This window comes from Abramis brama, assembly GCF_963993115.1.
Source record: "Abramis brama genome assembly, chromosome: 9".
Lineage (NCBI taxonomy): Eukaryota > Metazoa > Chordata > Actinopteri > Cypriniformes > Leuciscidae > Abramis > Abramis brama.
In genome coordinates this window covers 37,773,648-37,800,036 of record NC_139971.1, presented here as the reverse complement: position 1 = coordinate 37,800,036, position 26,389 = coordinate 37,773,648, and the positions used below count along the sequence as shown (strand labels likewise).

The window sequence follows — 26,389 nt, the reverse complement described above, 5'->3', positions numbered from 1 at the left end:
TAAAAAAAAAAAGCCTTTACTTATTACAGAAATAACCTACTTTAAAATTAAATGAATATATATTATAGTTTAAATTGATATTAAATGCAATAAGCTGAACTTTGGAGTGCTTTCTGGGCTCAACACATCAAAATAAGTGTACTTTTATAAAGCGTGACAAAAGATTATTAAACCGTAATGATTTAAAATGTACTTTAAAGTAAAACTTTTAATTTTACATTGTTACAAAGTATAAAGTTTTTTAAAAACATGTTAAGAAACATGAAAGTGTACTCTCTTTAAGTACAATTAAGTGGCCTTTTATTTCATTAATAATATATCATCTTTAAGTACCGTTTTGTTTAAAACATGCTTTTAAGACGTGATGTACACTGCAAGTGCTCATTCAATACAATTAAGAGCACTTCTTTTTCTCAAGGGTAGTTCAAAACATTTTCATCATTATTCACCCTAATGTGCTTCCTAGCCTGTATGACTTTCTTTATTCTGTAGAACACCAGAAGATATTAAGAAAAACATTTCTCAGTGTTTAAAAAAAAAAAAATCTATTGGAAATGTCAATGGGGTCCAACCTTGTTATTTTGGACCCCATTGACTTTCATTGTATGGACAAAACTGTTAAAACATTCTTCAAAATATCTTCTTTTGTGTTCCACAGAAGGAGGAAGGTCATAGAGGTTTCGAACAGTTTTGGTTTGTGCTTTAATATAAAGACCCCAGCATTGGTCGTCATGGATGACCATATTTGTATTCATGTGAGCATGTGCAATCAGTGCAAATCTGCACATTACACTCATGTCCAATGAGAGATTTCTTTTCTTTTTAGCCAGCAGCTTGTTGGACTGCTGCACATGGAAGATAACCACTCCAGTCTGAGAATTGAAGGGAACGGTAACAAACGCAGCAATTTTAGCCATCTTCAAAGAACTGAAAGTTCATGCCTTTACAATCTAGACCTACTTCTCTCTGAAGACTTGGAGGGAATGGTAATTTTTTGAAAAGTTTTTGGAAAGTTTGGAGCCTGACAGTAGAGGTGGAAAAGATGAGATGAAAGAAGAGCATCAGGGAGAGAGGACTGACTGCACTGTTAGCCTTTCCCCTGTGTTTTTCTTTGCTCTGATCCATAAAGACAGTAGCTGGCAATAGCATTCTGGCTACAGGAGCCTTGACAATGGTCGGCCTGTGTGAGGCTGTCAGAACGTGTTTGGCTAGTTGGTAAAAACCGGTGCCTGTTATATCAATAGTGCACAGCTTGACTACAGCTCCTGTCACACACAATACAACACCATAAACTACTAGACAACAGACAAAGTTACTATAAGTCAGGGAGGGCATATAAGTCTTAGACAAAGTTTATAAGTCAGGGAGTGCATCTGAATGGGTATTTGGACAAGTTATCTGGCCCTTCTGAAACTTACAGACATTTAAATAACTGCTTTAACCATTTTAAGCTGGTTTGCTGGTCTCACTTGATCTCCTAGGAGCAAATAAGAATAAGATGATGCACAGAAAAAAGAACCTACTGACTTTGTAGCATTAACCTGTTACATATTATGTCAAGGCAGGCTGTATCTCTTCGTAGTATCTTTACAGAATATAAAGCTCCCCATTCTCTGGCCTCTACACACCACCTGTTTCTCATCCCAGTCATCAGATCCCAAGGCTATTTTTCCAGCTTTAGCTTCGATTCCTCCTGCTTGGCTGGCTACTATATAACTGCCTCTGCATGTGTATGTGTGAGTGTAAGAGATTTTTAACGTGGATGGATTAAAGAACTGGGTCAGTTATCGGCTCTGGTTGTAGAATCAAGGAATGTAAATAAGCGCTAGTCTTATTTGCTTTTAGATTCTTCTGGCAGGAGCTCAAACTGAGTGTTGCAACACACTCTTGAGGGACAGACACAATAACACACAAACACAATGTCTGACAGTTATAATGATGCTAAGAATGATGCTGTATGATTGTGCCATACCAGCTGAAAAATAAAAAAATAGCTGAAGCTGGTTTGCTGGTCTTTGTTGGTCTCCCAGCTTGGTCAGGCTCATTTTGTTGGCTGGTTTTAAAGAGGTTTTGGGCAGCTAATCAGGCTGGGAAAACTAGCTGGCCACCCAAATGAAACCGGCTAAGACCAGCAAATCACCTTCTGCTGGTTTATTATTTTTATTTTATTCAGCATGGACAGTTGAATGACCTTAAGGTGGTTTGATGGTCTTATCTGGTCTCTCAGCCTGGTCAGGTTCGCCTGTTGGCTGGTTTTAGAGTGGTTTGATTACTTTTCTACTGGTCATACCAGTTGGCTACCCAGTTAAACTAGCTCCAGCTTTAACCAATTAAGACCAGCTTAAACTTGTTAACTGTTGTGTGAAGCAGTTTTTTTTTCAGCAGGGGTGACCATTTCCTTTCCATGATGGTCTTTTGGCTGGTTTTAGAGGCGTTTGGGAACTCTTTAGCTGGTCAGTCTGTAAGACCAGTTTAGCTAAACACCAGTTTGGCCATCTTAAACCCGCAAACCAGCTTAGCCTGGTTTATCAGTTTTTTTTAAAGCATTGAGAGCTGCCAAAAACATATTTTTGGCATCTTTTTGGTTTTGCTGATCTTATATGGTCTCCCAAGCTGGTTTTAAAGTGTTTTTTGCACTTTTCAGCTGGTCAAGTCTGTAAGACCAGCTAAGACCAGAGAGCTGTATGATTGTGCTAACCATCTTAGGCTGTTTTTTTAAACTTTAAACCTTTTAAGCATGAGAGATGTATGACTGAACCAGACGTAGCTGCTTTTCTGGTTTTAGGTGGCCCCCCAGACTGTCTTTTGAGTAATTTGGGGTTTTGAGAAAATTTTTCGGCCAAATTAGCCAAATACCAACTAAAAGACCACCTAAAACCAATTTAGACTGGTTTCACCTTTTTCTTCAGCAGGGAGAACATGCATAACCCACTGAAATAACTAATAAACGCATGATGTGTGGGTGACAGATAGTGGGAATGAGCGTCAGAAGCTCTGATAGGGTTCATGTGTTTTGAGTCTTGTAAAGCAAGCAGTAATTGAGGCCTGGGGGGAGATCAGCCACTGTGTTTTTACTCACTGCTGGGAAGTCTTTAAACATGCGTCTTTAAGGGACGTCACAAGCCTTCCCTCTGGTTTTCCCAGTCATGCTCTCTCCCTCCCAGGGGCTTTTACGTGGGAACTTGTTCTGGAGCTGGAAACCGACCAAAAGTTAGCATTTGCCTGCTTGTCTCTCAGTGGCTTCTGACCCTGATAAGAGAGAGCGAGCTGGAAAGAAACAGAAAGAAATCCCGTCAGCAGAGGGAGCTTTTTGGTATGACACAATATTTGATTTTTAAGTGCTCAATCTTTTGGAGTTTTAAAGGTCCCGTTCTTCGTGATCCCGAAGAGCATAAATAATATCTGTAAAATTATAAAGCTCAAAGTTCAATGCCAAGCGAGATATTTTATTTAACAGAAGTCGCCTACATCGAACGGCCCGTTTGGACTACATCCCTCTACTTCCTTCTTTAATGACGTCACTAGAACCGTTTTTTGACTAACCTCCGCCCACAGGAATGCTCCCTCAACTCTACCGAAATTCGTTTATGTACTTGCGCACTTCTTATAACTTACTGTGTTTACTCAGCTCTTACGGTGATTTTCTGAAGTAAAACTGACGCTTCATCTTTTGTGTGATGTACAATAAACTTTATTAAACTCATCAGTATATGTTTGATCATTATTCAGACAGCAGACTTGTAGGCTATTAATAAATAATGGATACATACAAGCAGATGACAAATACGTTATAATAACCGTAATTAAACTACTAAACTATACCTGTTCCATCTCTATACAGCACTCTGACTCTGTAGGCATTATTGTCCGACTCGAAATGAACATCGTTACTGAGAGTTTCTGATATTATCATCATTCCGTGAGATGAAATTGTCCTGAGAGACTGAGCACGAGCTCATGAAGCTCCGCCCCCTGGGTCATCCAGCAGCAACTTATTTGCATTTAAAGGGCACACACTAAAACAGCGCGTTTTTCTGAGCCCCAAAAAATGACAATTTAAACATGCTGTAAAAAATTATCTGTTGGGTATTTTGAGCTGAAACTTCACATACACACTCTGGGGACATCAGAGACTTATTTTACATCTTGTGAAAAGGGGCATAATACGGGACCTTTAATGGTCGTTCACAGGCACATTTGAAGAGGGCAAGAATGTCTGTTTTCTTAGTCTGCTGCTGCTGCTGTCACACACACACTTTGACACCTTCTGTCTCACACCTGTTCCTCTTGCGTGTCTGCGTTTCATGTATTATGCAGGTCTATTTTAAACAGGCCGGGACATTGAAGCGTGTCCGTGACTCTTACACTATTGAGAATGTGGTATGTGTGTGCGAATCATGTGTATTAGTTTGCATGCGCAGTTAAAATGGCATTCGTTAGTTAGTCCAGTTGATTAATGGACTTTAGCCTAGTCGTAACCCCACCGAGGACACTGACACAGACGGCCTGTGATCTGATATCTTCTCAGAGCATTCCAGATTGTGGCCTTTACTCAACTAATGGCTTCCCATACCTTACCCTGACCATGCAGAGATTCACACCACAACTGTTCTGCTCCACTTCAGCAAACCGTTTATTGTGCTACCTCTGATACCTGATCTGAGCCGACAGGTTTATTTTGGAGATATTTAATGATTTAAAGCCACTGTAACCTTGCCAGTATGTATGCTGATCATGTGACTGAGAAGGAGTAAAGGGATGACCGGAACTGTAGCGTTTAAAATTTGCTGAGTGCAAGTTAGGACGCCTGCATGCTAAAGTTTACATTCCATTAGATAACACTGCAAATACATTGATTTCAGAGATATTTTACATAGAGCAATGTTTCTCAACCTTTTTACTCTTGTTGCCCAGTACAATATTCAAATATACAATATTCGTTCTTCAAGGTGCAATTTCATTTACCATTGTTCAGCAAATTTGAGCAACAGCTTCAAGTTGGGCACACGGATTTGCCACATTGACCAACAGAAAGCTGTTTCGTTTGAAAGTGACTTCTGTTTTTTTTTGCTTGCAAAATTTTGCTAAAGGTTTTCTAATGTGACTGCGCACAGTTTCACTTATGTGACTGGCAATTTTCCTATATTAATAATCATTTATGCATGTAATCACTTAAATTAATAAGTCCTTCTGTGTTGGAAGTTTGCTGAGGCCCCCATGTGGGCCCTGGGCCCCTGGTTGAGACATAGAGGAAAAAGTTGTGCTTTTCAAAACCCATATGCCCACAAAAGAGTCCAGCAATGCCCCATTGTCACATTTTTTAAGGCAGCCATTCACCATTTTTCTACCTATGCAGAAGCTTGAGCGTGTGTGTGTGTGTGTAACTGTACTGTATGTGAAGGGAAACCAACTGGAACAATGTGCTTTAAACCAACAACAGCCTGAAAGCTTCCTGCGTGAAAAGTGCACTGCAGTCCAGGCATCCCTAACTTGTGCTTGTATAGAAAGAGGCGAGAGAGGTAGAGAGAGAGGTAGGATACGCTTGCTGTTTGAATGATTTATTAAAGTGGATCAAAGATGTGGCATGTTTATAGAGGCCGAGGTCCTGTACTTGTGCTTTAGATGTCGACGAACAGCTTAATTCGTTCTGTTGCAGCGATGACAGCATTTTGGCCTCTGCTGTTCATACAATAGGTACAATCATATTGGATATACTGTCATCATGAACAGGCATGATTTTGCATGTTTATATTATATTGTTTATAATTGCATCCTTATAATTTCACTAATGTGACTCCACCTTTAGATTAATTTAATATATCAATAATCATTTAATAATTAAAATCTTTTCTTTTAAATATCTGTGGAAGTTTGCTGTGATTGATTAAGTTTTAATTTTAAGTTTAATTGAATAGGTTTTTTTATTATTATTATTATATTTTATACATTCAGACTAGGAGTGGGCGAAATACCGGTAGACACGATTAACCGGTAGAAATTGTCAATAGGTAGAGATTTTGACTATCGTCTCTGTCGCGGTTACGTGGCTCACGTGACGTTGCTGTGCTCCGCAGTCACGAAAGCGTATAGTTTGCATGCGTTTTTTAAGTATTGTGGTTTAAAAACAAGATTGCTAACCATTGAAGGGCAGTAAGCAACAAAATAACTCATTTCGCTATATGCGCGAGCTGTCAGAGATTGCATCTCAGTGCTGTCTGAGAGACGTGCACACATGAAGCCACTGCTCATAAAGCACTTAAGAACTGACCTGAGTGTTTATTGCTGACTAATTGGGCTTGAATGCTTAAATACACATACTTATTTGTCAAAGTGACCATGTCTTTGCAAGTGTAAACAGTCATTTATGCCTTATGTGAACGTAAACAGTTGAGAAAGAAAACACACAAGTATATTGGATCGGTCTTAAAGTGACAGCATCCAAATTTATTTTGTTACTCAAACAACAAGAAAGAGAAAAACTTAATAAGAATAAATGTATATTTAATTTACTATGCAGTGTTTTATTATACAGTTAATCACTTTATACAATTTATATAGTATATATATCAACATACAGTTTTTTTTTGGACCATTTCATTTCTAGGTTAGCAAATTTGTAGGTCTCATTTCTGCTCATCCATTCAGGTGTCTTCTAGCCTTATTATAGCCTTATTTTCTATATAATCAAACTGTTGGTTGATGGTGTTTTCCAAATTCCTTAAGTCTGAAATACCTTTTTTTCTGTGTTTTTGAACATTTTCTGCATCATCTACTGCTAAGAGCTCAGTGCTGCTTCAAAGAGCTGTAGAGAGATGGGCCTTTATCCTGCTATCAGGACTGTAATATGAGTGAGATCAAAGCATGCGTACTTATATGTCTGGCAGCTGAAAATGTCTCTCATGTCTGTTGAAAAACATTCTGCTAAGATTTTAATTTCCCTTTTGATGTTGCATGTTCTGCTGAAAAGGATCGGTTGTACTGTACCCAGCTTAATTTTGGGATCGAAGCAACAAAAAGCTCTATATCTTCTGAAAATTATCCAAATTTGTCTGATTTTCAGATTAACCTAGAAATGAGAGTGATAACAACAGGCTACGACTGGTCCTCAATACAATCTCAACACACATCAAGATTTATGTCTGGTTCCTGGCAATCTGAAGTATTGGATCAACTCCTCTGGATCTTAAACAAAAATGATCAGGCATGTGAATCAGGTTGAGTTGTCAATTGGCACAGAAACACCAGATTAATTTGCCTGTAACGCGTAATTTCATTATCATCTTCCGTCCCATCAGTTCTGACCTGCATAACCTGAGCTGGGTGGTGCAATCACTATTAAATTACTAACTCAGTCACACCTCAAAGGTGAAACTAGAACATGTATTTTGGTACTTCCTTTCATAAAAAGCTCTTCATTTAGTATTTTGCTTCCTCACACCTCTCCACAATAATATGCTCATGAAAAGCGTTTCCTTTAAGCGGCTTGTAAAAGAGGTGGTGTTGGAACTTGTTGTTTCATACTGGATTAACTGGACTTTCATCACGTCTCAACTTGGGCTGTGGTAAATCTTTCTGAACACCTACCCACCAATTAGACATCAATGTTTTGTAAATTGCCATCTGAGGGACCGTTTACACACCATCGTCTTCAACTAAAAACTTTAAACTTTTTATACGTTTTGGCCATTCATTTGCACAACAACAGCATTTTGGGGGCCTGAAAATGCAAACTTTTGAAAACGGATTTAAAAGTGAAAATTTAAGACCTGACGTACCGATCCATTATACTGTTCCATTATACGCATGCGTTTTCTTTCTCAATTGTTTATGTTCACTTAAAACATAACTGACTGTGTTTTGTGTGTATTTGACTGTTTAAGTGCAATAAGCAGTGAAAAAAGAACTCAATTTAGTGATGAGAGGTGGCTTTATGTGCACACACTTTTGGTGTGAGCACAAAATATGTGTAAATTAGTGAAATTATGCACAATTCGCTCAATCCCACACCGAAAATCAAGCCCTGGAACACCAACAATATTCATTCGGAGCAAATGAAACGAGTGAGTGAAGGGAGGCAGGTTTGTGTATCGACTTGATGTCAGAGAGATGAGAGAGCGAGAAAGTGCAGCTGGCAATGTGTAGCCTATCTATTCTGTGGAAAATCTGTGGAGTATTGGAAGCGTTTCAGTATCGATATGTGACGAAAAATCGATATTTTTGACAACACCACATTGGACTTAGTTAACTATTTCAGATGTCTTTTTAAAAGACTACAATTGAAAAATGTATATATTATATATAAAATTCAACCAGCCAAAGTGGCTAGTAGGAGTGACTGCGTAACACACCACTGCTGAAATCCACTGACCCGCATTTGGTGGGTTGGTGGGTGTTAATGTCAAGCCCTGGAGCTCCAATAAAGTCTCTGTGTAAACTACAAAAACGCGAATTCGTGAAAACGGTGACGTCATGCACTTACGCGTTCAGTCTATAGGCATGCGCAAGTAATTGACAACCAAAACAACAATGGCGGACTACAGGACTGTGTTTGTGCTGCTCAAGTTACTGAGTTTATTAACGCTTATCCAGCAAAGTGTAGATTTACTGCAACACTATAACGACCAGCAGAGACGCATTCTTTACATACGGCAAATTCTAACATCTCCAACTACACAACTCTGTGTATGCCAACGTAGACGTCTATATGCAAAAAACACGAAGGAAAAACCTTTCCATTTTTAAGTACATCACTGTCATGTAAACACCCTGACCCACTGCAGATCTCTGTAAATTGGGACTGTAAAGTCTCCGTAATAAATAAAAGCACATATTTTTCAGAAGGGGAGGTAACATTCTTATGGATGCAAACATGCATATCTCTAATTAATGTTTCCTCACACAGAAACGTGAATCATATATTTTTCAAAAGGTTAGCAGCATTATGCTAGTGAGCTGCCAATTTGATTGACATGACCCATGTCGGCCCTATTAATTATGGGTCAGCCTGTCCTCCAGGGTCACAGCCCGTCGTCTAGGACTTAAATGTGCGTGGAGTGGAATTTACTCAAAATATCTTATAGTTGTGAGGGATTGTTTGGATCACAGGAATGATTGAGATGCCGCTGCCTGGGTGACACTGCGCTCTTTGGCCCTAGAATGAGCGTGTTTCATTGAACCGCCTGCAATGAGATCACCCACCAGTCAGTGTTTGCACGGGGCAGGCTTTAGTTACGGCAGAGTAAAACCCCAAATGACCCTCAGGTTTCTTTTGTAACAGCGTGAGCACTGCATGAATAAATTCCCACTACCAGTGAATCAAGAGCTCCTGCTAATAGTCGAAATGCTGATCCAATTGCAAAGTGCTGCTGATAGATTTTGCATGCATGGTTTTGAGAGATTTAATCTCAGTAATGGGTATTTGAAGTTTGCTGTCTAAAGCAGAGTGCATTTCATCTCATCGACAAGAGCTCTTGTCAGGCAGAGCACAGACTGACTGCAGTGTTGGGACTCACAGCCATAGAAACGGCTTGCCGCAGTCTTTCCGCCTCAACTCTGCTGGGGGATTATGTCATGCATTCAATCGTTTGGATGCTTTTGGGTTGCTTCCAAACGAAGGGCAGTAATTAATGGTAATCAATCTTTGATTAACAGTAAAGGGTTATCTAGCTGCATGTGGAAAGCCCACATAAAATGCTTTTTAGATTCAGATCAGCTATCAGATTCAGCAGAATGTGAAAATAGAGATCGAAGAGATGAGTGTGCTCTGATGCACGTAAAAAAGTGTAGACCATCACTTAGATAAAGGTCAGGACCAGGTTTAGGGTTGTTTTTGTTTTTTGTTTTTTTCTTCATTTTTACATTTAGTTGATTTTAGTGATCAGGTGAACCTGAAGTAGCCTTATTTTATTTTATTTTATTTTATTTTATTTTATTTTATTTTATTTTATTTTATTTTATTTTATTTTATTTTATTTTATTTTATTTTATTTTATTTTATTTTATTTAATTTTATTTAATTTTATTTTATTTTATTTTATATATTTTTTAGTTATTTTTTAGTATATCACACACATACACACACACACACACACACACACATACATATATATATATATATATATATATATATATATATATCATAATCATATCAAACATGTTAAATATTGTTGAAGAGCAAGTATGGCCATGGGTCTTTAGTCGCTGGGGCTTTTAACACCCACTTGCTGAGAGACGTGTCTGTGCACACTGACTCCCTCTGACTGAATGACTAATCAAGCTCACGACTGTGACTAGCACTAATACTATAAGAGTGAAGATATTAGAAATAGTTTTTACTGATGTCTATGGAGTTAGAGCTCCATCTGTTAGGAGGGTTAAGGAGGCACTGGCAGGAATCTGACTTGCTGTGAAAGACAGTTTGAGTGATGGTAGAGATATTGACGGCCATTAGGAGGGGCCGAGAGCTATAAGGCCCCCTCACACACCACACTATTGGCCCTTTGATGTGATTGATGGGTGTAGCACACTTACCAGCACCCTAAACATCTGTCTTATGCATGTTAAGTCCCAGGAATGCAGGCATTTTCTCCGCGCTACACCATCTATAGCAGAAAACACACAATAAAAGAATACCACCAGCATGCTTTGTTAGAATCATCAGTTGTAGATCTGTATCCACAAAGTAATAACAAAGTGTGGGATAAAAAGAAGGAATAAATTACAAATCGTTTGGATGATCAAACGTGTATTAAAAATCACAAGGAGCCAGTGAACAGAATTTTTCCTGCCTCAGCCAAAAAAACATTTATCACACAATAATAGAAAAATAAGATTGTTTTTCAATGGATTATTTTCTTTGAAAAAAGATGAATGTTCCTGAAGGATTGGACCAGGCTTCTTTTCTTGATTTAACTTTGATTAACTATATTCTGAAGCCTTTCTTAGTATGCTTTAATTGTGGTAGAAATATAAAAAATATAGAGAATATATTGGTCTATAAATATAACTATTATCGTACTGCCAGTAGCTCAGGCATAACAGGAAGCAGTAGCACAGACCTTCTTTAGTTTGCAGTGCCCTTATCAGCACCCAGACCAATATTACCACCACCGTAAATGACGGTGAGATAATACTGAACAATTGGAAACATTTAGAAATGGAAGTAAAGTGGTAATGCAGGCCGTGACCTACTTTTAAAACCAGACTACATTTACAGCTCTCTTCACCTGTGCCACGCAAACGTCACTCCATGTGCTTAACTTCTAAAACAACTGGCTCAAAACGTTTGTGGATATCACATAAATGCTAATATCTATCCCTTCTTTAAATCTAATTTTAATATGAATATTTTTATTTATTTTTGATATAGAAATATATAAATAATTATTTATTATTAATTTTAATATTACATATTAATATTTGTTTAATTATGGTTGGTTTTCCTTTTGTCTGCATAAGAAGCTCATGATCTGTCTTGATTTTTCTGTATTTATAAACAAATATTTATTATATTAACCTCACCACAGACACAGTGGGAGGCCGGTAGATTCCAAGACTGCAGGGCACTGGCATTCTTCCAGACTGGTTTGTATGTAATTATACCGGGATTCCTGGAGGATCTAAAGCAGAAACTTTCTCTAGTCCCCTGATAGCCATTGCATGAAACCCCACAAGCCATATCTATGCATTATATAGCAAACAGCGCAGGGAAAAAATGTGCTGACAGCTCCATGCCCTTACTGTCAGAGCTTTATTAGTGAACATCTCTGTAATTTCCAAGTGCTCTATCGCCTCTATTGATGTTAGGCTACAAGAAAATGAACTGCCTCCACAGAACATCATTACTGGACTGCGGGACTCGACGTGAGACCTCTGAGCACTTTTCTTCTGTCCCTGCAATGCTTTTAAAATGCCGCTGACACAGTAATTGCGCAAATGAATTCTGAGCGAGTTCGCACGGTATGGAGTTAAGATTCTCAGAAGACACAGATGTTTGACTTCTGCAACAGCTGTATGATATGATTTAGAGCAGTAAGAGTTCGATACTGGCTGAAAACACGGTCTAAACGTTTCCTTAAGAGATGCCTTTATACGTTGCCTGTGAAGTCATTGCCTGACTGGGTAGCAATGCAGCTGCCTTTGGTTTTCATACAAAGCCACTGTTTAAAAAGGTCCAGCTGGCATGAGAATCCTATTGGACCAAAATCACAGTGGACCTTTAATTAATAGAAGGCAGGCCTCTTTTTCTGTATGTAAAGATGGATGTGTTAAAACTCCCATGCAGTCATTGCTTATTTTAGAAATAATCATTTGAGCAGATCTTTGCAGGGAATCTCCTAGAATCCCATTGTACAGACACGCTGAAGTTGCACAGCTGTAATCAATGTAATTAAACCCTGCGCAGTGTAGATATCAAAGCAAATGTCGTCATGCATTATTTACTTGAGTAATTACACACTATCACTTATGCCAGCTGCTCCAGCACAGAAAGAACAGTCGTTGTTCATAAAATAATAACCATAGTGAGATTTGACCCAAGAACAACACAATGCTGTAAATAATGTAAGGGAGGCCCATTTTGCGTCTTCATTTTAACTAAATATGGTTAAATTCATATCTGAAAACCTTCAAGTGGTGTTATTTTTTTATTGAACAACTGGCAACCCCAAGAGCCTCTAATTGTGTTGATAGCTTCCGTAGAATAGATTAGATTACATCAAAAGAAACATACAACCCAGGTCTTGACTTTTATAAAGGAAATCTTTTGTATTTGAGGTTGACATTCTATGCATCATGTCTCAACCAGTGCAGAATAGATCAACTAGAGATGAGGCATAGATACTCCCTTTGCTCAAACCGGGCTGTGAGAAAGAGAGAGCTCCTCATGGATTAAGACCACTTCCAGAAAATCATCAAGGTTACTTCCCCTAAGGACGATCCACTTACAGAATTACTGGATGGGGTTAACTAATAAGTGTCCCCTTTTGTACATTTTAGGATTTTTAAAGGAGCACAGGGACTTCTTTGTTTATTTTGGCATGATATGGCAGTCGTCCTGGGCTTATACTGACACGTAGCACTTATTAGTGACTTTGGGCTTGTGGATTTTACAGTATTTCACAATTGCTTGAAAACTGCACCCATTTTCCCACTGCATTAAACACTCCAGGCAAAGGAAAAACCCCTCTGGTGTGCCAGACCCAGCCTTGACAACACTCTCCACACCTTGCTCTTTCTCGTCCTCATCCTCTTCCTCCTCTCCCTCTTTGTTTGAGATTGTTTCCATCCATTGTTGGCATCAACATTCAGTGCGCCTCTGCCACCTGTGCGCTTTGTGCTGGCTTATATTTTGTGCAGTTGGTTTGATCACATCATTAGAAGCAAGTGTGAATAATTTTGAGTTGTTGTGTGTAAACAACGTTTACCGTTTTGCAGCACAACTGACTGACTGCTAATAATAGCAACTGTCAAATCTCCACACCTGTTGTTCAAGTCGCACTTTATATAACATAATTTGTAATTGTTAGTTAATTTCCCCTTTTTTTCTATATTTCTGCCATTTTCTTTTTTTATTTCATTTATTTATTGATTTAGTTGGTTGTGTGATAAAAAAAGAGTAGCATTTGGCTGGTCATATGATCCCATCATGTCTGTGCCCATGATATTTTTTTAAACATACTATTCATTTCTCTAATGTATTGCAAATATATATGCATATATATATATGCATTTTAAAACACTTAAAATTCTTAATATGAGTTATAGGCTGACTTTCACTCTGAGATTTTGTCTGAGTGCCTGGAAAAAAGGCAGAAGAAGAGAGTCAGTGCCAAATCACACTCTATCTACACAATCATAATCTTAGAAATCAGGTCACTAACATAATCTAATAATAAGTGAGACGCTTTATATGATCATCCTGTTTTAATTTAGCACTTGCGGGGGAAAATGTAAAACACATTGAATGGTGAAATGGCAAAACTCCACCTGTTGCATTCTGTTCATTGAGATTTCTGGCTTCTCCATCTGAGAAGCTGTTTTATATATCCATTTCTGAGAACTGCATTTCTTTGTAACAAATTCCAATGAGGCTGATTTCTTGGAAAACCACGGCAGTTCTTCAATGTGCTGCAAATCTTTGTTTCTCTCAAAATAAAACTGAAAGAAGTGGGGATGCCATCAGAGATGAGTCAGTGCTGTGACACTAGTAGCATTACAAGTCTAATTATATTGAAATTGCTCAAATTACCCTTTGGCATTCAAGTAGGTCTACATCCGTTAACAGTCCACACATTGTTTCTGTCCAGCATGGAGCAGTGAGTAGTATTAGCCTAAAGACCTGAGTGGAGAACACAACTGTAACGGCCTGTTTCAAGAACAATAACTATATTAGCATCCACACCAGTGGTCAATTGTACATGTACAGTATGTGTATCGTTCTGTTTATTTTAAGCGCACAGCCGCGCACTGCAGTTTTGTTGTCTGCCACTTTAAATGCTTGAGCTCATTAAAGCAAGATGGGTTCTGATTGGCTGCCAGTGCTTTTATCGTACATCAGCTGGAGATTTAGAATTATTTTTAGAACTATATCATTATAGTTATCATCCTTGGTGTGAAACGGCCTTAAAGGGATAGTTCACCCAATACATTTTATTCTGTCATTAATTACTCATCCTCATGTCGTTTCTAAACCCGTTAGACTTTCGTTCATCTTCGGATCTTTTTGATGAAATCTAAGAGCTTTCTGTCCCTCCATTGACAGCTACGCAACTACCACTTTGACGCTTCAAAAAGTTAATAAAGTAAAAAATATTCCATTTGAATTGAGCGGTTTAGTTAAAATATTCTGAAGAGACACGATCGCTTTATATGATGAACAGATTGAATTTAGGCTTTTATTTTTTGGTGAACTATCCCTTTAAGAATGCTGATCTGGTATCAATTATCATGTTAATTCAACCAGTGAGATGATTAAATATGCACCCAAATCAAGAAACAGCTTTTCATTTAAATATCGTTTTACCTGACAAAGAGATGATGGCATTAGCAGGTCTTTTCGCAGCTACTTCTGTGCTGTTCTACATTTCACAGACCTCACATCTGTTATGGAAATTTCTAGGCAGGAGTGAGAGGACATAATGAATCTCAGCTAGAAATATTTGCACATCTGACTCTGTCCCTGTTAGAAGTATTTTACTTTTTAGAGACAGAGGTAATGATATTCCTGGGCCATTTCATGGTCATATTTTACATTTTATCCACATTTATCTAGTAAGGTCACCCATTTAATTGAACTAAAATGTAATGGTTTTCATCTGAGAAGTCTTGCCTGAAAATTTTTCCTTTTTAAACATTTTTAACCTTGGGCCTTGTCCACACTAATACGTTTTCTTTTGAAAACGCATCTTTTTATCTTTGTTTTGGCCTTCCGTCCACACTGAGGGGCTGTTTACACGACGACGCCGTTTTGGGTGCCTGAAAACGCAAACTCCGTGTAAACAACAAAAATGCGAATCTGTGAAAACGATGACGTCATGTTTATGCGTATTAAGTGTTCAGTCCATAGTGTTTAATCGCCATCTACTGGCCTGGCAGCAGAATACAGCCATTTTAGTCGTTTTCACGGATCCTTGTGAATGGGGATCGTTTTGACAATGGTGTCTGTACGCGGAAAACTCGAAGGAAAAACCTCTCCGTTTTAAGCCTATCGTTGTCGTGTAAACGTACCCTAAGATGGCGTTTATGTCCTGCGAAAACTGAGCTTTTTGAAAACGTTTTTCCAAGTGGATAAATTTTAAAACGGCATTTTCGCATTGAAGAGTGGACTGAAAATGGAGGTGTTTGAAAACGATGACGCATGTTTAGTCATTTGACTCATATTGAACCGATATATATATATATATATATATATATATATATATATATATATATATATATATATATATATATATATATATATATATATATATATATCACACTTTTGCTAAAGATGTGTTACTTTACACACACTTCATATCACAGTCCTGCAAAGTTGATTTAACTCGCATTTGCTGTCCTGCGGCATCAGTGAATGGAGAGATATTTTGCTAAATAAAATGTTCCTGCCAGAAGAATAGCATGAAAACTTTGATGTCTGTTCCGTCTGTATCATCTCAGTTAGCTTTTATGAGGGTTTACGCAATGCGCAGTAAGGTGAATTTAGCGTTTTCCGACATTTCATTGTGGATGAGAACGTTTTGGCAAATGCTTGAAAACGCTAGTGTGGACGGTAAACGTTTTGAGACAAACGTTTTTGAATGTATCTGGATTAATGTAGACGTAGCCTTGAATTGAGTTTGATTTTTTCCATTTTGCTTTGGCTATTTAATAAGAATTTAATTAGGCTATTAAAGATCTGTGAAGGAACATATGGATGTAATTAAGGCTGGCCCGATCACCCAGGGAGGAGTGGGCCATTAATTACTCTAAGCTGGGTCTGGGGATCAGCTCAGAGATGAGGAAAAAGGAAAACTTCATCTCAGTTCCAGCACTTCATGATTCACTGTTTCCATACAGCACAGGAAGTCAAATAGATACCAATTTTGAACTTTACTCTGATGACACAGTACATGTGAACAGGTGTCAGCATTATTGTCTGTACCTGTGCCGCTGAGTCACATTGGTTGTGTTCTCTGATTCATAGCTGTCCATATGTATATAATCTTAAAGTTTGCAGAACTTCTGCAATGGACTGTTTCAAAAGGCACTTTGAGAGCAATGAGTCATAGATTTGTCACACATGTGCTAGTTATTCTTTAAAGTCCCCTTGAGTCAGGACACATTCCTCATCTCACACATCTGCTTCTGCACTCACACATACACAGACACATACCCACACAGGACAAAGTCATTAGCCCCTTTCACACAGAGGGTTGATCCCAGAAAATTGCCATAGAATAGCTAGTGTCCCTTCTGTGTGAACGCGAACACATCCCGGGATCGATCCCGGAACGCGCCCTGTGTGAACAAAAGGCAGGACCAATGGCGTAAGTCGTGTGTCGTAGTGATGACGCTGAAGCTGACATCGTTCGGCAGCTTAGTGGAACCAGAGCCCGTCTACGGAGAGCCTGCCCACTCCTTATTAAGTCCTATTGTACCGAATTTTGGTTGTAGTTCCACCAGAGTTCCACTGGGGGCGATCGCCCATGAGTGCAAAATGAATGGGAGTCTATGGGGCTAGACGGCTAAATGTGTCTCTTTCATCCGATTGCCGTTGAGAAATCTCAGATTTGATTGTAGGTTTTGCAAGTTCAACATGGGTTATAGGTCGAAAGTTGAATGAACGAGTACTTAAGTCCTTTTGATTTCTTACTGGTTGAGTTGTTGTTGCCCATAACACGCTAGCATTCTGCTAATGAACGCTGATTGGTCAGTGAAGGATTGATTACGACCAGAGATACCGCTTGATGGCATCGTGGCATCCGAAGCGGGACCAAAAACAAACAAAACAAAAACTCTTCTAGCACGTGTATTTACCTGTGTCAGCTGTGTCGTCGATGCCTCGAGAGAAAAGAAAGTGCAGAGCGCGAAAGCACCAAAGTGACTGAAGTAAAGCACTGCCGTAAAGCAGTATCTCTGGTCGTACGATGTGTATGACGTCATTGACACTTTAAAAGACTTTTTAAAGCAAATAAGTGACTCTAAAAAATCTAACACCCAGCAATGTGTAATTTCTTTGCATCTCCTTTCGAATACAACATTCAAATTACTAGACAAAAAATTATATCCTGAGAAAAGTGGATTTTGATGTGTATAGCGCCATAGACCTCCATTCATTCTGCACTCGTCCTGTGAGCACCCTCATATGGAACCAGAGTGGAACTGCAACCAGTTCAGAAGCCGGAAGTGTACTGAGAGTGAAACTTCTCGCCTTATTAAACATTCTCTGGTGGAACGGTACGCGATGCGCTAGTTTATGATCAAATCAGAAAAAAAAATGCGCGAGCGGTTTCTCGAGAGACAAATTGCAGATCATAAGCAAACTTAAGACGCTGCGGAGACATTACACGTCACATCCGATGTCACGTGTCTTTATGAGATCTTTACGGGATGTGTGTGAAGAAGTTTCCAGAAAATCACTGGCAGTGTGAATGAACCAAAATCAAACGATCCCGGGACAAATCATCAGTGTATTTTCCGGAATCTCTGCGTGAAAAGAGGCTATTGTTTTGTAAGTCACAAGTAGCCTAAGTCTTGAGTCATTGCATTCAAGTCTCAAGTCAAGACAGGCAAGTCCATGTCAAGTTGCAAGTCCTCAACTTTAAGCTTCAAGTCTTAAACAAGTCATTGGAATGCGATTTTAACAGAGGGAACATGGTTTTATTTCAGTTGCTGAAATATAATGGCCCCTATAGCGATCAACTGTGTGCGCTACCATGCTACCATGTCGGATATACACCATGTAAATTCGTCCATTTCTCCCAAGAGACATGAAAGTGTGTTTGGTAAACAGGGAGAAGAATAGAGTAACTAATAGTTATCTATACATGTGTTTGATGCAAAAAAAACATAGCCTATTCATATTTTTTCCGAAAGGTTTATTATTGCCACTTCCATAGACATCAGTGTAGGCCTTTTGGTTTTTATTATAAAAGTTTTGTTAGTACTTATGTGTATTTAAATGTCTAAAACATAAAATAAACATTATGTGGTTGAAAACGATGAACGGTTGTGATATATGACAAGCGCTCGCTGAGCGAGTCCCTCTCTGGCTCAGTGCCAGCCAAAGCGCGAAAGCAGTGCTAATCTTTCCGGTTTGATCATATGCTCCAGGGACCAGAGAGTGATCACATCTCTGATCTTTATGGTTTTCAAGGTATAGGCCATAAAGTCAAGTCTCGAGTCATTGTTGTCAAAGTCTAAGTCGAGTCGCCTTCTTTAATTATGTTGAGTCGAGTCACAAGTCATAAAATTTGGGACTAGAGTTCAAGTAAAGTCATGTGACTCGAGTCCACAAATCCCGCCTCACGCACAAACGCTGCTGATTCGGTGAATTGAGGAATAAATACACATATTTATTAATATTTTGAGTGTTATTTTTAAATGTAATTTGAGTACTTTTTATTTATTTATTTTTTTAATCTAATATGTATATTTTATATTTTATTTCAGCTTTAACATTTAAAAAAAAAAAAAAAATGTTTTAGTTTTTAGTTTAGTTTGAATTAACAACACTGGTATCTAAGGGTGCAGTGCTTTTTAGGTGAATTATTATTATTATTATTATTATTATTATTTTCCCAGAAGAGGAAGATACTGTTGCATACTGCACAGAAGAAAAGCATTAGTCCTCTGGCCTTGCTTCAAGATAATTTTATCCCATCTGACAAACCTGATAATCTGGACAGCTGTTTCTGTAGTAAACCATTTCTATTTTTATGACATACAGGAAGTGACATCTGATGCCATCATCACATATGGCTCACGTATCAGGAGAACACAGAATTATTGACTGAATAGAAATTATTTATGTACTTGGTAACATTTGCTATCAGTTTAATTATTCTTTAGTCAGAGGATTAAAGTTTCTATGATGATGCAAACCATTTGGCTTCTATTTTTTATCAGGATTTTTTTTTTGTGCAATTGCTTTTTACTATTTGAATAAAAATTTAGAGGACGCTTTGTCCCCAGATCCTTCCAAGAAATACCCTACAAATTAGTTATTTGTTTTTATATTGCAGATCATATAAAGACATTTAAGTTATAGGGTATCAGTCCTTTTTACTGGTTTTTCTGATTAAAAATCTTAAAAAGTACCAAAAAATATATCAATTTAGTCCAAATTAGTTGTTTTACCATTGGTTTTATCTGAATGATTAACATTTAAACATCATGCTTCTTCATTGAGGTTGTTAATTTTAGGATTTGTGGATTATAAATCATTTTTCACAGTTGAGGATGAGTATTGAGATGATGTATGGCTCCTGCATTAATCAAACAGTAGAAAGAATGGGGAAATATGTATTATATCTCTGTGATGACAGAGACCTTTAGCGTCCTACTTCAGCTCCTCACGTGCCTAGGCAGCATTTATCCTCTTCCTGTCAAAACTTGAAATTAATGAGATCACATTGCCATTGGTCAACTGGGACGTCGCTCCAGCGTTCCGAGCGCTAGGAAGGCTAATGGTGCTTGGTGAGCGACCCTCCCACACCAATATGGCTGAAGCCACGGCCTTGACCAGTGCAGGACACATTCCAACCCCAGCATATGGACAGTAGCAGGAGGAGTTTGACCTTGTAAACATATCTCTTGTCTGAGCTGAGATGGAATGCAGGGGAACTTTGTGAAACACTGTATGCAAAATACAGCAAACACATGAAGTTTGTGAACTTTTCTAAAGGGAAATTAACTTTTTGTGGTGGTTGTTGATGTATTATCACCAGATTATACAAAGATTGTCCTTTGGAGGCTCCATATTGTCTACATGTGAAACTTGCTGAATCATTTTTGGTACTTTGTTGCCATATGTTGTTCATAGGTATAATAGATGTCATATAGCCTACTACTTATCAGACATAAACATCAAGTAGTAAAGTGTTTTGTTCCTTTAGGACTTGCCTGATGTTGATAAACCCACAATCATCAATGATTCAGCAGTTCTTCAGAAACTCACTTGTGGAAATCTAAACCACATTCAATTGTAATCAGTTTATCTCCTCGTGCTGTGCCAATATGATTTTGAGATGCTGTTTAAACAAGCAGCAGTTTTCCCGTTTGGGACGTGAATCTTTCCTGTGGGAGTCCAAGGTCTGTCGTGCTCCAGATGGAAAAGTAGCCTTGTTTTTGTCTTCTTTTCATTCAGGGACTGTCAGCTTGTGCTGTGCTCTCATGTTGTCTATATTAGAGCAAAGCATCCTTGCTTTTTTGGCAGTTATACAATGGTTGTAAATTTGCCTACAGTATCATTCTTAGAGCTTGATGCCAAATTACATTAGAGTTAACGTTTAAAGTTTTGTTTTAAAGCACAAATAAGGACCATCTACATATGTACTAAAGGGTTCACCCAAAAATTCTAAATTCTGTCATCATTTACTCTCCCATAAGTTGTTCTAAACCTGCATGAAGTTATTTCTTCTTTTGAGCATAAAGGATATTTTGAAGAATTTCGGTAACCAAACAGTTGCTGGTCCCCAATGAACTCGTATAGAGAGAGAGAATATGGAAGTCAATGGGCACCAGAAACTGTCTGGTTACCAACATTCTTCAAAATGTCTTCTTTTGTGTTCAGCACAAGAAAGAAATTAATACAGGTTTGGAACAACTGAGTAAATGATGATAGAATTTTCATTTTTGGGTCAACTATTCCTTTAAGTTTATATCTTTCACAATTAAAACTCAATAATTACACCTTTTAAGATTTAACATACTTCTGAAGTATATGTTTTAGACATATGTTACATTCTGTATGTTGAAAGCCAGACTGCTTTTTCTTCTACTTCAAATACTGATTTTATACCACACACCATTTGTTATCCCTTAACTGTTGGCAGTTCATAACAATAAAGTATACACATTTGAAGTTGATATTAAATCCTAAACCTAAATGGGAATTGAAATTGGATTAGCTTTGTGGTTGTGCTTAAAAGGCTCGTCTACGTTGCCAGAGTAATGAAAACCACTTAAGTGTTCGCCCACTGACATTGGGCTGATGACAGGGTTGGGTTCTGCGCAGTAACTATAGATCACATATCAAGTGCAAAGCTATTCAACTTATTTACAGTCCATTTCATTTGCCTGGAAGTCAAACCCCACACCTTTATGTTTCTCATCTAAATGGGAGCAAATTGAGGTCATCTTAGCAGGAGGCTGGAAATTATACATTGTATGGCATTATGTTGAAAATCCATTCTCAGAACAGTGCTTTATGAAACGGAACTGATGAATGATGATAGGTGATTATGGCAAACAACTGTTCTCCGAACTTTGCAACTTAACATGTAAACAGAAAATGAGGCATATTCCATCGTCTATTAAGCAATACCACCATTTCCAGGAAGTACTTATTTATTGCCTTATCATCCTTACACCAGAAGACCGGCTTACGTCAGAAGGATTGTCCATGTTGGTTCAGACCAGTTCTTTTTTTTCACCAGCATGATCTTTCCTGTGATATTGGTTGACCAAGGAATGGTTAGTTGCTAACACTAAAACGCAACATATTCCAGTGACCAGCAGTGGAGGTCTTTTAAACAGGGCAGTTTTCTACAAACTTTGACCCAAACATGCTCACCAAAGCGATTAGAGCTGATTAAACAGACATAGAGCCCTGCTGATCAGTGAGTAAATATTGTGTAAATCTGTGTCCCTTAGGGCTACATATTCTCATTCATGCGGCAATTCTTGGCACAATCCAAATCTTACTGATGATTTTCAGCGATAAAAACCCCACACGAAGAGTTTACCATACAGGTAGGAGAAGGCTGGTTTGAACTCCCACGTCTCCTGGTGCTTTCAAGCGTGACATAATGCGACTATTTCACATCGTATTGTGGGTTCAACGTAGCATGAAGAGGATGTTTGCTTCATTTAGAAATAGATAAACATGGACTCTATACACATGGTCTTAATTAAGTCAAAGATTTTTGTCAGTTTTAAAGGGGTTTGGGGCACTTTTCGCTTTTCAGCCTCTCAGCTGGGAAACCAACTGTAACAAGCTTTGGCTACCTTAAAGGTAGGGTTGGCGATTTGTTTTATGAACACTTTCTGTTATACAGGTTGAAACTCTCTTCACATCCTGATAGCAATCAATAATAGAAGTGGTCTAAATATTAACAACTGCCTTTTACAGTTCCTCCTAAACCAAAACAACAAGCTTATGCTGCGTACACACCATGTCGTAACCATAATTTAGAGACGGGAACCCATGATGTTCTATCCGTCCTCAGACCCGGATTTATGCGTTTCTATGTCAACACTATCAATGGCAAAATGAATCTGCAGCAGTCAGGTGGTACAACTAGAGCTCTGTAAGTTGTTTACGTTCATTATTATTGTAATGTTATGTGCTTTGAGACATGAGGTAATTTAACGCCGTCTCTTGTCTCGTGACGCTTTGCAGACACTGCTGTGTGTGTTCATGTGTTTTGAAGGAGGTGCTCTGAAGAGAGGGTGTGATCTCATGCTTTCAAAGCTAGCTTGCTTTTGCTAGCCTGTCCGAAATTGCCTACCCTACCTTTAAACCAGCCATGACCAGCAAACTAGCTCAGACAGGGTTAAGGTGTTTGTTTTTTTGCAGCAGGATCAGTCCAAAATAAGCAGGTATATTGATCCACATACAGTATGTAGACTAGACTACCAAGACTGTATTAAACAGAATATTCTAGTTCATAATAGTACTAAGTACAAAAAAAAAAAAAAAAATCAAAGTTGTAAATAAAACGAAGGTTTTTTGAGTATTTTATGACAATTCACACTGCACCGACAGATGCCGACCAATGAGTTTTGTCGGATCAGTGTGTTACCCCTGTCGGTATGTTTTGCTGTTGGTCGGCGCTTGTTTTTCCCGATTGAATGCGTTGAGTCAGCATTTGTCGGGTCGTGGAATGTCTGAGAAGTGATGTATTGTAATTGTTTGTCTGCATTGTTCTGCGTCTATCGGTGCAGTGTGAATTGGGCTTTACAAGATAATATTATTTAAGTTTGTCTACTTAAAAATTTCACATTTAATTCAATGTGTTACCTGCCATTTCTTTGTAATTGTTCATTCCAACCTTTGAAATATACTAGCAATGTCTGAATGAAAATGGTTTCTACATCAGTTTTTTTGATGAAACGGCTCCCACCAGTAATACAATTTTATCTCATTTTAATGTGACTATTCTTGTGTCTTGTTTATTACAGATTGCTGAAACACCTGTGTGACAGTCTACACAAGCACATGGAGACTGAATTGGGCCGTATCGTCGTCCTTGAGGACTTGTTTCTTAGTGGAAATCCACCATTGTGAGGCCCTGCGAAGGTGACCACCGGTCATCACAGCAATACGCTGCTCTTATTTCAGGAGTTTGAGGAGAAGAAGAAAAACAAACAAGCAAGGGAAAAGATCTTCATGAGCGCCAGAAAATCCAGAGACAGAACACACTGAGACACAAGGAGCAAAATGTGGACACTAAACATGACACTTGTCTCTTTCCTGTTCCTCCTCATTGTCCTCCTGGTTGGATGGGGTCAAGCAGCAGAAGACGACGTCACCCCTCGCCTGAGTTTCTCTTACAGTAAGTGCACGGACACGCACATGCATAGCTCACTCTGTCCATTTACTGAAAGTGTGTAAAAGAGCCGACTGGTACGAGACTATAAATAAAGGCTGGTGCGGAGTCGACTTGAGAGCTCTGAGGGGGCTACGGGCTGGAAACCCTGTCATCTCCCATGCACAGTAACACTTGCTGAAGTGTTGATAAACAGAAAGCAGATATCAAGAGCTGATTGGATCATGCCGGCCTCTGGCGTGTTTGTATGGAGGTGGATTACCGCGTTTACATAACCACTGGGCCACTGCGAACATAATGTGCAACATACACATGCATCTCCACGTCAGTCATCGAAGAATAACAAAGCTTCTATTTAAAATTTCTGAGCCGTCTCATAATTCTTCAACAACATAATACATCCCATCTCTTTCAGCATCTGTCATGTTAAAGACAAACCACTTCCTCTCGTGTGAATCGCTGGCAATTTTGGGTGCGTCCATTCGTGTTTTTGCAGGCTATAGGGAATTGTGAAGAGAAGGGGCACAATGAGTCTGTAAACACCGCACACTATGGCTTTATTAAGTTACTATGGCACTATTGATCATATTAGACGATGGCTTTCATCACTAAGGTACAAAGCCTTTTGTGATGGAGAATGTTGACGCCTTTTAAGACAAAAGTGTGGTTTTGTTCAAGCGGTGGCGTGCGGCACGTGGTTGTTTTTCATGTAATAAATACAATTGCACGCTGCATTGTCAGAAAAGTAAATTAAACTAATTGTTGTTTCCACAAATCCTCTTTGTGCAGAGACACAGACGTCATGGGCTTGCTGTGTTTGTTCTATGTTTCTTCACTCATTTATCTGAGTCACCTTTCCTCATTTATTTCTCACCTTCATTTAAACTGGCTCAGGTTGTGATGGGGGGGGTTATACTAAACCTGCCTGAACATGCCGACTGACTCTTTTGAGGGTCTACGTGCATGGAGGTCTTGTTCATTTGCCAACATATACAAAGACCATCCCGTCCTTCTCTTCTCTTCTCTCCTCTCCTCTCCTCTCCTCTCCTTTCCTCTCCTCTCCTCTCCTCTCCTCTCCTCTCCTCTCCTCTCCTCTCCTCTCCTCTCCTCTCCTCTCCTCTCCTCTCCTCTCCTCTCGTCTTGACTCATCTCGACTCATTTCATCTTTGTGTTGTCTTCTCATCTTGACTCATCTCGTCTCCTCATTTTGTCTTCTCTTCTCATTTTGTCTTCTCATTTCATCTTGACTTCTTGTTTTCTTGTCTTCTTGTTGTGTCTTGTCTTCTCTTTTAGTCTTTTCTCGTTTTATCTTGACATTTCATCTCGACTCTTCTTGTCTCGTTTTCATCTCTTCTCATCTCTACTCTTCAAGTCAAGTCACCTTTATTTACAGTATATAGATACTCTTCTCTTTTTTGTTTTTCCTTGGCTTCTCTTCCTTTCTCATTTTTTCTGGTCTTCTCTTCTCATTTTGTCTCTTCTTCTCATCTAGTCTCTTTACTTGTCTGCTCATCATGTCCGGCCTCTTCTCTTTCTCATCTTTTTCATGTTTCTTCTTTTCCTTTTCTCTTCTTGTCTCATGCCTCAGCTCTTTCTACTGACCAGTATTTTCTTGTTGCACTTTGTTCCTTCTGTCCTTCGCCGTTTGTTCTTGTGTTGTCCTCAGGATAATGCTGTATTGTAAGAAAGAATGCAGCTGTTCTTTTTACTGGTGTTTCTCAACTCTCTGTCTGAGGAATTCTGCTCATTCTCTCCGTTTGAGTGTGTTCCGGTGTGTCTTTGTCTCTGTATACACTGTCACTCTCCCTAATGGCAAATGTCATGTAGGTAAACCTGAATGAACGGAAAGTGTCCAGGGCTTCACTAAACGTTTGGGACCATTTAGCACACAAGCCTGCGTCTTATTCACTAAGTCAAGTTTAACCAGTCGTAGATTTGCACAAAAATGTAACTTGCGCTCAGCACAGATTTTCGTTGGTATTTCCTGATTAGCATAATTTCTCAAGTGAACTGAACATATGCCAAATAAAAACTGCTATCAGAGAGTGCGGTTTATTCTTAGTGAGTCAGTATTTTGTAGTAGACTTCTATATTTGGCTCACACTTATAATAAACAAAGCTTCTGTACTGTTTAAAGG

The 26,389-nt window shown here is 38.7% G+C and overlaps 1 protein-coding gene across 5 annotated transcripts in view; it reads left to right on the top strand.

Annotated features, from left to right (window-relative positions):
• Positions 1–26,389, top strand: part of sema4ba (sema domain, immunoglobulin domain (Ig), transmembrane domain (TM) and short cytoplasmic domain, (semaphorin) 4Ba) — a 69,897-nt gene that overhangs the window by 12,232 nt on the left and 31,276 nt on the right. For 3 of the 5 annotated variants that reach the window (XM_084123786.1, XM_084123788.1, XM_084123785.1), the window contains exon 2: positions 23,884–24,257. In XM_084123786.1, coding sequence (XP_083979912.1) covers positions 24,143–24,257 — 115 coding nt within the window. In that variant the 5' untranslated portion in view covers positions 23,884–24,142. Of the gene's footprint in view, positions 1–22,422; positions 22,453–22,562; positions 22,715–23,883; positions 24,258–26,389 lie in introns of those variants that run through there. The other 2 variants (XM_084123787.1, XM_084123789.1) reach the window with 2 other exon arrangements.